Source organism: Tachysurus fulvidraco, chromosome 23, assembly GCF_022655615.1.
Source record: "Tachysurus fulvidraco isolate hzauxx_2018 chromosome 23, HZAU_PFXX_2.0, whole genome shotgun sequence".
NCBI classification, from domain to species: domain Eukaryota; kingdom Metazoa; phylum Chordata; class Actinopteri; order Siluriformes; family Bagridae; genus Tachysurus; species Tachysurus fulvidraco.
The window spans coordinates 2,486,799-2,500,840 of NC_062540.1; the positions used below are offsets into that span (position 1 = coordinate 2,486,799).

A 14,042-nucleotide genomic window follows, 5' to 3' on the forward strand; every position below is an offset into this window, starting at 1 on the left:
ACACACTCTCATTCACTCACACACTCACACTACGGACAATTTTCCAGAGATGCCAATCAACCTACCATGCATGTCTTTGGACCGGGGGAGGAAACCCCCGAGGCACGGGGAGAACATGCAAACTCCACACACACAAGGCGGAGATGGAAATCGAACCCCCAACCCTGGAGGTGTGAGGCGAACGTGCTAACTACTAAGCCACCGTGCCCCTAGATTAATTTTCGGATCTAATTCATCCTTCACCATTGTCGTTTCTATAGCAACAGAGTGTTTACGGGAACCCACAAACGATTAATAAATGCGTTTATGCGTTGAAATGTAAAGATATAATTAGTGTCTCCAGCCTCCAGGATTTGGAATAGTCGTGATTAAAGCTTGGGGAAAAAAAACTTGAGGTTTTCCACCACAGGAAAGTCTTCAAGACAGAGCAGTCGATCTTGGTAACGTTTGTTTGTTTGTTTGTTTTGGGGATTTTATTGTTTTTTGTTTTTTTATTGTTTACTTAAAATATACAGGCTGGTGAAAGATTGACTGTATATTATGGATATTAAGGAACAACGTTATACTTTTTATTCACTTATAATTACATTTAAATGTTACGACTTGTATAACTTGAGGTGAAGAAAAGGTACAACTTTGTTCTTTCGCTTCATTTGCTTAATAATAATCCACTCTGAAGGGATACGGTGGCTTAGTGGTTAGTGGTTAGCACGTTCGCCTCACACTTCCCGCCTCCGCCTTGTGTGTGTGTGTGGAGTTTGCATGTTCTCCCCGTGCCTCGGGGGTTTCCTCCGGGTACTCCGGTTTCCTCCCCCGGTCCAAAGACATGCATGGTAGGTTGATTGGCATCTCTGGAAAATTGTCCGTAGTGTGTGAGTGTGTGAGTGAATGAGAGTGTGTGTGCGCCCTGTGATGGGTTGGCACTCCGTCCAGGGTGTATCCTGCCTCGATTCCCGACGACGCCGGAGATAGGCACAGGCTCCCCGTGACCCGAGAAGTTCGGATAAGTGGTAGAAAATGAATGAATGAATCCACTCTGAAATGTTAAAAGTGACTCTGCCTCGTTGTGGGCTGCATCACATCACTTTCATTAGCGATTCTTTTCCCAAAGCTGCAGAACGTTAAGTGTTTATACAGCAACAAACATACATAAAGAGCAACGTAAACATGGGATGTTTAATGTTTATTTACTAATCTCCAGAAAGTGAAAGAGAATAAAAAACTTTATTATATGACTGTCAATGAACCCGTAAATCTCGCCAATATTTTAACTTTCTAGCATTGGCTTATTTATTTGATGCTTTATTGTCATCCTGCGGTGACACATTTGTGATCCGAATTGTCGACACCGTAGTAAGAACGTGACACGGAAGCGATGTGGGGGAAAAAATAAAAATCTCACACACTAAGTAAGCAGCAGAATAAATATAAAGCTTTTTTGTGTATCGAATGTTATTTAGTTTCCGATGTAAAATATTATTTACTCAGTTACATCGGAAATCGGAATTGTAACAAAAAACATAACTATAAAACGTTTGCACGATTTGTGAGGACATTTCAGTGATGCAACTATTAATGCATGCAATTTATCGCTATATCCAAACTTTGATCTGACCTTGATATCGGCAACCAAAATGAAACCTTTTGGTCCTTTCGGGTTTTAAATAAATAGTAGATCCCCTTTTTCTACTCATGGGGTCCAGCTAAATGTCCTCATAAAACCACAGCTGTCAGACACACACAAACAAAATGTTGCTGAAGAAGTGTGTGTGTGTGCGCGCGCACGTGTGTGTGTGTGTGTGTGTGTGTAACTAGATCACCCTGAAAGTAAGTCCTTTAGATGTGCCACTGTTTTATTTTTCAAGGTTTCACATAACACACACACACACACACACACACACACACACACACACACACACACAGTCTCCTTTTCCATGGAACAAAAGGAGAGCTCCAGACCCAAGCTAAGCTGTCACACCGTGTTAACAGCGTTGTCACAAACCTGTGTGACCTCTGGCCCTTTCCCAGAATGCTCAGCAGGAGGTCAGACAGGTAGAGTGGGGGTCGATGATGTAGGTGTTGACACCGAGCCCTAAATAGTGAGGCGTCTTTAAAGCCCCACATAAAGCATCTCAGGGCAAATCTTCAATTTGACAGCCCACTGCTCTGTTTATGTAAAACTTGGCTACAGCAGCCTCTTCTTCATTCTAGTGTGTGTGTGTGTGTGTGTGTGTGTGTTTTCCAGTAGAGTCCATGGGCTTGGCTTGGATTATTTTTCCACTGTGCCCTGGTAATGCATCCAGTCAAATTAGCGCTGACAAATTATTGCAACCAAAACAACTGCCAACTGTACGTCCAGAAAAAATTCCTCAGAAAAACGACTTTTAAAGTGCATAATTTATGTGTTTAAGTAATTAATTAATTGAGAAAAAAGACTTTTTTTTAAAAAAACAATTCATTGTTCGTCTGGTGTCTGAATTTCTTTCTAATGCTAATGCAGCTAGTCAGGAAAAGTATTTAAAAATAAACGTAAACAAAAAGTAAACAACAATTCCTAAACAAGTCAGCTTCAGTTATCACTAACCCTATAGCAGCTATAGCATTAAAGGTGAGGTCTCTGATTTTTGAAAGCCGATGTTGACATATAAAATCACCAAAACACGCCCCTAACCCAAATGGGTCCCACCCCTGTATCGATAGCCCCGCCCACACATACATAACCCAGTAACCCAGGCGACTAACAGAAAGAAATGTGTCTTTATCATAGCTGAAGGGAAGAACAATACGATTGTAGATAAACAAACAAGCAAAAATGCCACACAAGCATAATCATGTAAAGGACAAAGGCATATATTAGTTCTGTGTAACAAAGCAAAACCAACGTTACTCACCTATCGAGAAGGAAAAAAGCGCCTCGGCGTCTTAAGTAAAGTCGGCCACATATTCACAGGTCGGAGTTTCCCCGAGTCAATAACTCCTGAGCTAAATGCTGTTACTACACAAAACACGGTTGTAGCTGCCTCTCTACATTACTACGATAGAAAAGAGGTGTTATTTGTGTAGTAACAGCGTTTAGCTCAGGAGTTATTGACTCGGGAAACTCCAACCTGTGAATATGTGGCCAACTAACAATATTAACACGTCCTACTTCTTGCCTTATCGTAAGCCTTTCTTTTCTTTCTTTCTTTGTTTTTATCCTCCATGTCGATGTTAAAACCGCTTTATGCTAATGTCACACACGCGCACTGAACGCTCTCTCCGCCGCATATTGACAAGCCCCGCCCCTTTCTGCTCATTGGCTGCACGTTTGTTTTGATTTTTGTTTATTATTCGGCCCGACTCAGTTTTCTGAAGCATTTCAGAAAACTGCATTCCCTGCCTTTAATTCCTTCACTAGTTTTTGTGAAAGTAATTAGACAAAAAAAAAAACACAATTACTTGTTACCAAGAAACCCAAGTCCTTAAGAATGTTGGGAAACTGAGGTTGATGCAGGAGTGTGTGCATGATACACTGGTAGCTAGACGCTTCCCAACCTGGTTTACACTATTAGCCTCTGGTCCAAAACTAACAAAGCAAACGTCAAGCACCGAACATGTCATGACTGGTCAGCGTCATTTGAGGTTAAAAGAAAATTGTGTATTTGTGATTTATGACTGATGAGTTATAAACACCCCTCATTAAGTCTTTCAGTATAAAATCTTTATAGATAATTTCCTGGAGATGATTATGGCTTGATTTGAAATGAAGCAGTCAAAGCTTTTGTTATGACTGAATGTCTGAAACACAATTAAAGGAAAAAGGATAGGAAGTAGAAGTGGAATTTGATTGGGGACAATTCCTGTCCTGACTGCTGGGGTTTTATACATAAAGAAAGAATAGGAAAGAGAGAGAGAGAGAGAGAGAGAGAGAGAGAGAGAGAGAGAGAGAGAGAGAGAGAGAGAGAGAGAGAGAGAACATACAATACAAACTACTTCTAAAAATAAACACTGAGAAATAGAAAGAGACAAAATAACAGAGAAACAGAGAGACATATTGTGTGTGTGTGTGTGTGTGTGTGTGTGTGTGTGTGTGTGTGTGTGTGTGTGAAGATGTGGGGTGTTAAAATAGTAGATTAGCTACTATCCTACTGATCCTCTAAAGGTATCATCACTCTCTCTCTCTCTCTCTCTCTCTCTCTCTCACACACACACACACACACACACACACACACACACACACACACACACACACACACACACACACACACACACACACACACACACACACACAGCTGTGAAAATACATCCTCTCTATTTCCTTCTTCATGTTCTCCAAATGTTGGGAAACCCCCCCCCAGTCATTAATACCTAAAAATCACTTTCACTGCATGGACACACACACACACACACACACACACACACACACACACACACACACAGAGCTGACACAGCTGTAAACATAGCAGCATGTTCTCCTTTTGCTTTCTTCACACATCCATCAGCTCACACACCCTCATAAAATACACGGCACCTGGTCATGCTAAACTCAATATAAACCAGAAGACAAAAACATCATGTAATATTCGGCTAATCCCGATTTCTGCTAGGCAACTGAAAATCTGAACAATTAGCATAAGCTAACTAATACCTGGGAGTAATCAATAGCTAGCACACGAGTATCAATCATGAAAACAAGAGAAAAACATCGAAAACATCAAAAATTTACCTCAGAAATGTTCATTAATTAATAGAAATTAGGAAATTACAACGTAGTTACAATTAGCTGTTAAGTCAGACAAATAAATAGCTGTTAAGTCTTTAATACACAGAAATGGAAACGGAATAAAATCATTGGAAACGTCAATATTTTCTATAAAAAGGAAATTTCTAAAATTACAGTACAGTGACTGTTAGCATTGGCTGCTAAAAGGTTCCACAGAATTCAGCAAACTAGCAGCATTTTGTCAGAAAACGATCAACTTTTTAATGTTTTAAATAAAACCAAGGCTATTATTGTGTAAACACACAAATCTGTTAGCATGTAGCACGATTCATCAAGTGAATCAAGTGAATCAATTGAATAACTAAAAATTGTTCACTTCACAACAATAAAAAAAGGAAGATATGAACAACATGGGCAGGTTTAAGAAAAAATAGAGATGAAGCTACGAGTAAGTCTTTTGAGGAAAAGACGATCATTGACATCGCTAATAAAAACGTCTAACGCTAATCCACTTTCCACAGAGGAATCAAACAAAGATTGGCCAAATGCCTGAGAACAGTGTAATATTGTGTAGGCTTTGTCTATGAGCATGTCGTTGTACTGTGTACAATCAGTGAAGTGTTTGAATAGATTTTAATGCTAAAGTTTGTTAGAATTGCTAGTTATAAAACTTTAAAATGTGGTTAGGAAAATTCTTTAGGCAACCAATCAGCATTTAAACTGCTGTAAATGGCAGCACTCACCCTTTACCAAAATGTCTGTGGAAAAAGTGGACCATCACACACACACACACACACACACACACACACACACACACACACACACACACAATACACACACGCATTACTTTTCACTGTTACCAGGTAACTGGAACCCTGGCAAAAAAATAAAGCCATTGTGGTGAAAAGCACCATAAATCCAGATCCGTCGAGGAATTCCAGCCCGGGGAAAGCCGAGGCATTCCCGACCCACACAGAGAGAGAATAAACGTACCCTAAGACGGGCCTCAGCCTGAAAACACTACCGCAAATCATTCTGCTCTGCTGCAGATCCTATACAACTCCAACACACACACACACACATACATACATACATACGTACATACACTCAAGTGAAGTGCAGCTCATAACATAGTAAAGATGGGTGGCAAATCTGAACTGCACTCATGTTCTCTTATTAACTCTTAGTTCTTCCTTTTTACACCATTTGTTTCCTGTTTTTGCCATTTTGCTCTCTCTGGTATTAATATAGGAATGAAGTAATGAATAAAACACTTGTAGAATGCTATTATAGGGAAATCGTCAACAAAAGGGTGGTGAAATGGATGCGGCCTCTTAGGGGGTTTTTACACCTGGTCACTTCATGCGTTTTCTGTGATCAGATAGCTACCTGATGGTAAAAAGACCAGGTCTAAATGCCCTCCGAAACGTTTTCGAGACGGATATGAACCCCGATAGTACAAACCCCTTCAGGAGGTGGTCTGGGACGCATTTCAGATGAAACTGGACAGGTGTAAATGAATGTGGTCGTTCAAGTCAGCGCTATATTCCTAACATATTCATAACATATGTCAGCGCTATATTCCTCCCAAATGGAAGTACGTCACTCCCAGGTGACTCACGAGTCGTGCATCGCGCCAGAAACAAATATGTTTTCCCACCAGCGCCAAGGGAGTCTCGTTTGGTCTTAAAATGCACTGCTGCCGCCAGCGAAAATGCAGCAAAAAGGAAATGCTGTTTTTTGTAGCAACCGCATACACCAAAGCGTGTTCCATTTCAATTACCCCGGAAATGATTTAAAATATATCTGCATTTTGGGCGGGAGTAAAAAGATCGGATCGATATCCGATTCGCCGAGACGCATTTATGTGGCCTGATGTAAACGGAACAGTTTTAACGAATCGGATAGCTATCGGATCAGAGACAACACACAAAGTGACCGGGTGTAAAAAGGCCCTTATACTATCAAGAATGTTACATATATAAAAGACAGACTCTAAAACTTTGAAGACGAACTGTTGCTTGTCACGTTGGACGTTGCTTGTGCTTTAGACACAGGTGTGAAATGATCAGTGGTGTAGCCAGGTTTTTTTCCTGAGGCAAGAAAGCAAGCCATGCTGTGGTGCATGTAAAAAACACTAACAAATTTTTGGAACAACAAACAATCTGATCCATTGTTTACGATTTCAAATTTCTATTTCGTTTCATAAAACGCAAACAAAAGTTCATGCTAACTATGCTATAATTAGCTATGCTAATTTTCTGTTAATTTTAGCATCTAATCGACTTAGCTAACATTCACTGCCTAGCTAACATTGACATTAATTCACTCGTTATTCACACGCACACTACAACGGTAGGAAATTAACCTGGATTTGTAAATGGATTCATCATTCAGACTGGCAGCTCTTTGAAATGTTTCCTCTCATCAAACAAAGGACAGAAGAAGGTCTTTGTTGAAAAGCAAAAGGATATACGCAATGCTGCCTTGAAATCCAGCCAATAACTCAACCTTGATTAACGTTGCTTTTCAAAATCTTAGCAACCATAATTGTGACATTATTATATTACAGATTATGGGCATGCTCACTGCACTCCATCTCTCCCCCACCTTCTCTATTTCTTCCTGTTAAGTATCTACCTTTTGTGCACATTGTGCAGACGCAGAACTCAACTCAAACATACCGTACTCCGTCCTCTAAAATACAAACAGCCGTCATCATCCGCTTGGATATGAAACGATTTCACATGATGACCGGTGTTTTAAAAGGTAATGCTCAAGGTCACCCACCTGATCGCCATTTGATGATGTCGCTAAACTCGTTGTTCGTTCCGCCCTCGGCTGCGTCCACCTGTGAAGCCGAGGCCGCCATGTTGAGCAGGTGAAAATGGAGATGGAGATGGAGTGCTCACTTTCCACGGTGAATCCTGAAAAACAATCATTTACATTGAGACCTTTACTTATTCATTTATTAGAGACATTCTTCTTCCACCGGTCCAGGTTAAATCCAAGCTCAGTGATGTTAAGAATCAGGGTCTACTATGCGACCAGTAACAAGAGATACCAACATTGTCTAGAGCGATCGCTGGTAATCTGGACAGAGATAAAACACAACATTTTCATATGAAGCCTTGTTATGTCTAAAAGTTTTTCCCCTTGTAAAACATCAAACTCAACCTATCAGCTGTCTCATCAAGGCTGACTGCAGCACTCGCTTAACACACATTACAGGGTGTGCTTGTACAGGAAACTAACCAGAGACAGGGTTATGGGGTACGGTCTAAAACTACCTACACCACATAAGGTAGTTTTATGAAGCATGCCTGCTGTAGACACAGGTGTGAAACCAAGTGGTGTAGCCAAGAATTCATTTCATCTACAGCCGTAGTAGCACGATAACTGTGGCGGTTGATTCTCGATGGCCAACCACAAAACCAACCAAAAATATTTAACACCTTGATGTCAAGAAATAGCAAGGTGCGAATAACATACACCTACAATGTGGACCAACCTCTTGTCTATGTCTTGTATAATAATGATTCTTACAGTGGACCATCGGTGTGAGCAGCACAAGCATTAATGCTCAACTCAACATTCACCTGTGAGCCAGAGATGTTTGAACCACACCAGTGGGTTATAATCTACCAAAGCTGGAAACTTTTCAAAGAATCATGAATGAGAGTGTAAGCAGGAAAATCCTGTCCCTTAGTCGCAAAAGGTCCCGATGTCACACAACTGTCAACAACGGACCACACCGTGGAGGTGTGGTAGGTTCACAGAGCTGAAGAATGCAGGTGCTGAACATGTATTACAGTACATGAATCACACACCTTTTTAAAATGCATTTCCGTCTATAGCCAAACAAATACGCCATTCTATTTTGCAAAAATTTAGCAACCGCCATGCCTCCACGACTCGCCCTACATCTCACTATAGCAACTTTCGCTTTCTAGCCCAGGGGCTGTTAAAGCATCGAAAACGATGCTGCATGTTTAATCCGATACTGTTACATTACATTTGTATTAGCATGAACAACACAGACAGAATAGCTCACCAGAACTTAAAAAAAACAGCTACTTTCGGCTAAGCACCTCTACACACTGGCAAGCTAGTTAATTTCTTTTGTTTTTGGCTCCAACTTTCCTCACAACTGCAATCAGCTATTCACAACATGATAAATACATTCATTCGTTTTCTACCACGGGGAGCCTGTGCCTAACTCTCATTCACTCACACACACACACACACACACACACACACTACGGACAATTTTCCAGAGATGCCAATCAACCTACCATGCATGTCTTTGGACCGGGGGAGGAAACCGGAGTACCCGGAGGAAACCCCCGAGGCACGGGGAGAACATGCAAACTCCACACACACAAGGCGGAGGCAGGAATCGAACCCCCAACCCTGGAGGTGTGAGGCGAACGTGCTAACCACTAAGCCACCATGCCCTCCTATGATAAATACAATGTAGGAGAATTTAATGGAAAAATATCTTTCTAAGACCTATGGGATTTGTTTGTTCTTTAATTTGCTTTAATCGTGACACCATGTTTAGGCTCGGAAACTGTAAAACTCCTAAATACTACTCTGAATATCTCCACCATACTGTTCATCTGCTTCCTTAACATATATTCAATTCTCAGTACATGCCTAAATAAAAGTCTGGACAAACAGGTAAAGAAAAAAAACACTGCTGAACTAAAAAAAAAAAAACACACACACACAATGCCCTCATAGTCTTGACCTTTACACCTGTTTTGATCCACACCGAGCACTCCATTAAACCTTTAAAAGGTTACTTGACGTTAGCTTGAGAAAGGCATCTGGGCTCACAGCAGAAGTGCTAATCTGGAATGTTTGGGGAGGGACGGCACGGTTTGATAGCAAGGACATGGAGCATGCCGGATATTTTCCAAGAAAGCATTTTCGTCAAAGGGGGTGTCAAAAAGCTAACCAGAACGGCATGAAGGTTTAAAGTAGTGATGTAAACGTCTAAGTTTAAATTTGTGTGAAGAAAGTTTAGCCCCTTTAGTTCCGTCAGCAGATAAAACTGCAGCTTGGAGGAGGTCTCAGTGGAATAATGGTTCAGCCCTAGGCAACACTGATGAACACATTGGATATTACATGACACACATACACACACACACACACCCTTTTGTTTGTCCTATACCTACAGGCCTCATTTGCTAAACCCACAGTCCTCAGCAGGGTCACAAGGCTTCACAAATTTGTGTTTAACCTTTTACTTCCTCTACCACACCAAATCCTGAACAGAATCAGGTATGTTCAGTTAAAACACCATTTTATTTTGCAGTTAAAATTGTGTAGAAACTACAAAGATCTGCAAACTGTACCGAACAGCTACATGCAAAATTACCCCCTGCTGTAGCTGATATGGGGCAACTTGACTAAGGAGGACCGAGCTCACTCATGACATCACTACAGTATTACTGAGAAGACTCAAAAGCAGCGATATATCTTTCCTGATGACTTGTTGATTTATGGGTCAATATAATACATGTGTGTCAGTTTCCTCCTTTGACCTTCTAAACCACGCTGACGAGAACCGAAAGGTTTAAACCACATTGTGGCTTTTGGGATCTCTACTGAATGTTTGAAAGATGATTCTGCATGAAATGTCAACAAGAGACTTTTTTCTGAAACGAACAATTCTAACATCATCCTATTTTAATAAACAAGGAAAATCGGCGTTTTTAGAAATTAAATGTTGGATATAAAAGTTATTCAAAAAAAGTTTATTCAAGCAATCAACAGGCATTTTCATAATAATGTCTTATTTATTTATTTGTTTGTTTGTTTTACATTTAATCACATTGGGGTTTTGCCTAACATGAGCTAGCGTGTGAGGAGTCTGATGCCAGGTCTCAATTTTTTTTTTTTATCTATTAGTTCCTAGAGTTCATTGATCTCTAGCTCAAGATCGTATGAAAAATATTGCAACGATATCAGATTTTCATTCGCAGGAATTTGTTTACATTTTATACACCGAACACCCAGATCCTGTCACTACAGATTTATTCAGTGACCCAAAAAAAAAAATTCAAGCATATTATTTGTATAATAATATATTTAACAGAATAAAATTCTAATCCTATTCTGAATCTTTTATATCTGGAGCTTTTCACCTATAAAATACAACCCATTACAATAGAGTTTATTTCCAGAGTGAAGAAGAAACCCTGAACCTTCTGAAACTCCCAGGTCCAGGTGACACTTTTGAGATCCATAGTTCTTTAGGACTCACTTGTGTCATTACATGAAATCTGATTAAATCAGTTAACAAAAGTTAATTGATCACTCTGTAGTTTTGGGTAGGGGGGGAGGCAGCACGTGAGCTTTAGAGCCTTGTATATAAACTTGTATATAAGGTGAAATTTTGTAAGATTGGTTTTGCACAATGTACTAATTAAGATCTATTAATCATTACCTTTAACGGTTAATTTATAGCTAATGAAAGCATGCACGAGGTCCTAAACTCTGTTACCTTGTGTGCGCGAGCTGAGTGAAGCTTCAGAGACTCAGTGTGGAAATAAACCCCGCATATTCGGGCTCGTGCCACCCGTGCGCGCGAGGCCACATCCACGTCCTCCGCTTCTCTTTTCCTTCCACTAGTGTTCGGGGGAAAAGAAACAAAAACGCACGCGCACACGGGTCCTAAACCGGAGCAGGAGTCAGTTTGGCTTTGAAACCAAAAGAAAACAATCCGGTTCGTCCACGGCGATGAAACCGAGCAACTTTTGTATCCTAGTTGTTTTCTCGCAAATCATTAACACACACCACACTGGTGGGAGAGTCGGCGTGCCGAACTTTGTTCCCAGCGCGCGCACCCGCCCCTCCGTGTCTCCGCGTGCGCGCGCCGCCCCATTCAGGAACTTCCTCCGGCGGCGAGAAGAAAAAAAAAAAAAAAAACATGGCGTGAGCGCGCTCCCGGATCCACAGGGAACGGGCGCGCGCACGCACGTGAATATAACAAAAGAAAAAACAAATCTATTTACGTTCAAATTTTATTATAAAATTTAAATCCAAAAAATGTGCATCATTAGTATATAAATATAAATAGGGTTCATAATTATATCATTATTATAAGTTTGATTTTCTACGAACTGTTTCTGCTTTGAAGGGAAAAAAATAATCCTATCGAAACATTTAGAAAAATGTTAATAAAATAAAATAAAATAATGTTTTTTTTGGGGGGGTGGGGGGTGGAAAGGTCTTGAAATCATAGAAATAAATATATTTAATTCATTTACTAACAAAATTTAAAAATCACCCAATGGTGATTTATTTTGTTTTGTCAAACTGAACTTAATATGAAATAAATAAGACAAATATGATTTTTTTTATGAAGATTTATTAGATAAATTCCCTGACAACTCTACACTTGAAATGCATTTCCTATTTCTCTTATAACACTCTTATAGCACTCTTATGAAACTCTTATAGCACTCTTATAACACTCTAAAAAAATTCTTATAAGAACAGAAAAATATGGGAAAAAACTGATTTATTTCGGGATTTGCACCAAAAAAATGAATCAGGCAAGATTACAGTAGGGAAAACAAAGTGTGAAAGTTTTATCTGTCCATCCAACATCTTCATCACCATCAGCATCTTCAACATCTCATGATGTTCATTCAGTCTAGACATTTCACATGCACAGCAAACAGCAAACGTAACTGAAATAACAAAGCTTGACCTTATTAGGATTTTTGCTATTTGATTTGAACATGCACAATTTGTAGGTGTGTGCATCTTGGTTGCATAAATACCCCCCCCCCCCCAAGTTGGTGGATACTTACGATCTCTACTTTCAAGCTTTTTATTAATTTTTTTATTTTATTTTTTCTTTTCACCACGGAATTTCAGTATCATGTGCATAGCTGCATTCCAACAAATTTTGAAAAGGTTTTATGAGTGTGAACACTTAGACAAGACACTACAGTTGTGAAAAAACAGGTGAGACACACTGAATACTAAAATCTCAGATTGCATTACAATATAAAGATTGGTACAATATAAAGTACTCACACATGCTCCGAATTCTCAACATCATGATTTCATGGTCTACAATACCTTCTTCTTTTTCATCATTTGTGCACTCTTCTTCATGCACTCTTCTTTGTGCACTATTCCTTTCTCCGCGACAACACGTTAAAACATCTAAACAGGAACTTATCTCTATCTAAATCTTACCTCGGCTCTTGTGTCTATATTGCGAGAAAACTCTTTAGTTAAAAGCACTTGTAGTGTTACTCATGCACACAAAACCCGTCTTCATTATAGTCATGTACACAGTGTTTTGGAGGCAATAAACAGCCATGTGCATTTGTCTCCCATCGTCTGTTTTGTCTTGTCTTGTATAGTCCAAGCTAAATGTATATTATAGTGTTATTTATGTCTGTGCTTTTGAGAGTCACAAAATTCCTTGTGTGTGTCAACACAATTGGCCAATAAACCTGATTCTGAATTAGAAATATAGGATTTAAGCCTGTAATAGTTAAACATGTCCGACAGGTGGCAATGTGCGCATGTAAAATAAATACGTGACCAAATGTTTGGCTTTATATCCCTGTATAGTCTTTATATTTGCCTCGTCGTTGTATTTTGCTACCAGCGTAAAACAAATGAAACACGTTTAAATATTTTAGATAAATAAAAGATCTATCTACCAGGAGTGGGGTTCGAACCCACGCGGACATATGCCCATTGGATCTTAAGTCCAACGCCTTAACCACTCGGCCATCCTGGTAAACACAGATACTTTAGCAGGGGCTTCAGCCTCAAGAAGTTGTAATGTATAGAACTAGTCTAGTAACTAGTCTAGTTACTGCTAGTTAATGTAAATCTACACTTAGACCCTTTACAAACGCTCCTGTAAATTAACTTTGGTATTTCTCTTTGTCGACATTTATTTTCCAATCCGTTCATACAAGGCGCCTAGCACAACATGCTAACTAAGACTATGAACCGTAAACACACGGCTAAGCTAGAAATAAAATTCAAATGCTAATTAATCTAGATTACTCCCAAACTACATTTAATGTTATTATTAAACGTTATTTCCTTTACGGAGGTCATTTGATTTTAAATATATTCACAGTTTAAGGAAAAGTTTATTACCGATTTTTAAAATAGCTTCATAAACATTATTGCTGGCTGAATAACAAGTGGATACCTGCTCCCTAGCTAGGTGCCCTATCAGGCACGTACAATACTGAGCTTCACAGCATATCTAGTGCACTAGGTGTCAGGTGGGAAGCGATTTAGGAGTCTGCCTCGGATTGCTTTCACTTTGTATTCAACCTGAACT

The 14,042-nt window shown here is 39.7% G+C and overlaps 1 protein-coding gene and 1 non-coding gene across 2 annotated transcripts in view; both read right to left on the minus strand.

Moving 5' to 3' along the window:
• The window catches only part of LOC125140074 (utrophin-like), a gene marked incomplete at its 3' end in the record, with an annotated part of 49,073 nt that extends 37,498 nt beyond the window's left edge, over nt 1-11,575 (minus strand). The window contains exons 1-2 of the mRNA XM_047807353.1: nt 11,217-11,575; nt 7,493-7,629 (exon numbers count right to left, since the gene is read on the minus strand). Of these exons, the coding sequence (XP_047663309.1) occupies nt 7,493-7,574 (82 nt within the window). The remainder of the gene's footprint in view (nt 1-7,492; nt 7,630-11,216) is intronic.
• A 1,823-nt stretch (nt 11,576-13,398) lies between these two features.
• Nucleotides 13,399-13,481, minus strand: trnal-uaa. Its single transcript has one exon. It is a non-coding gene; the product is annotated as a tRNA-Leu (tRNA).
• Between the last annotated feature and the right edge of the window lie 561 nt (nt 13,482-14,042).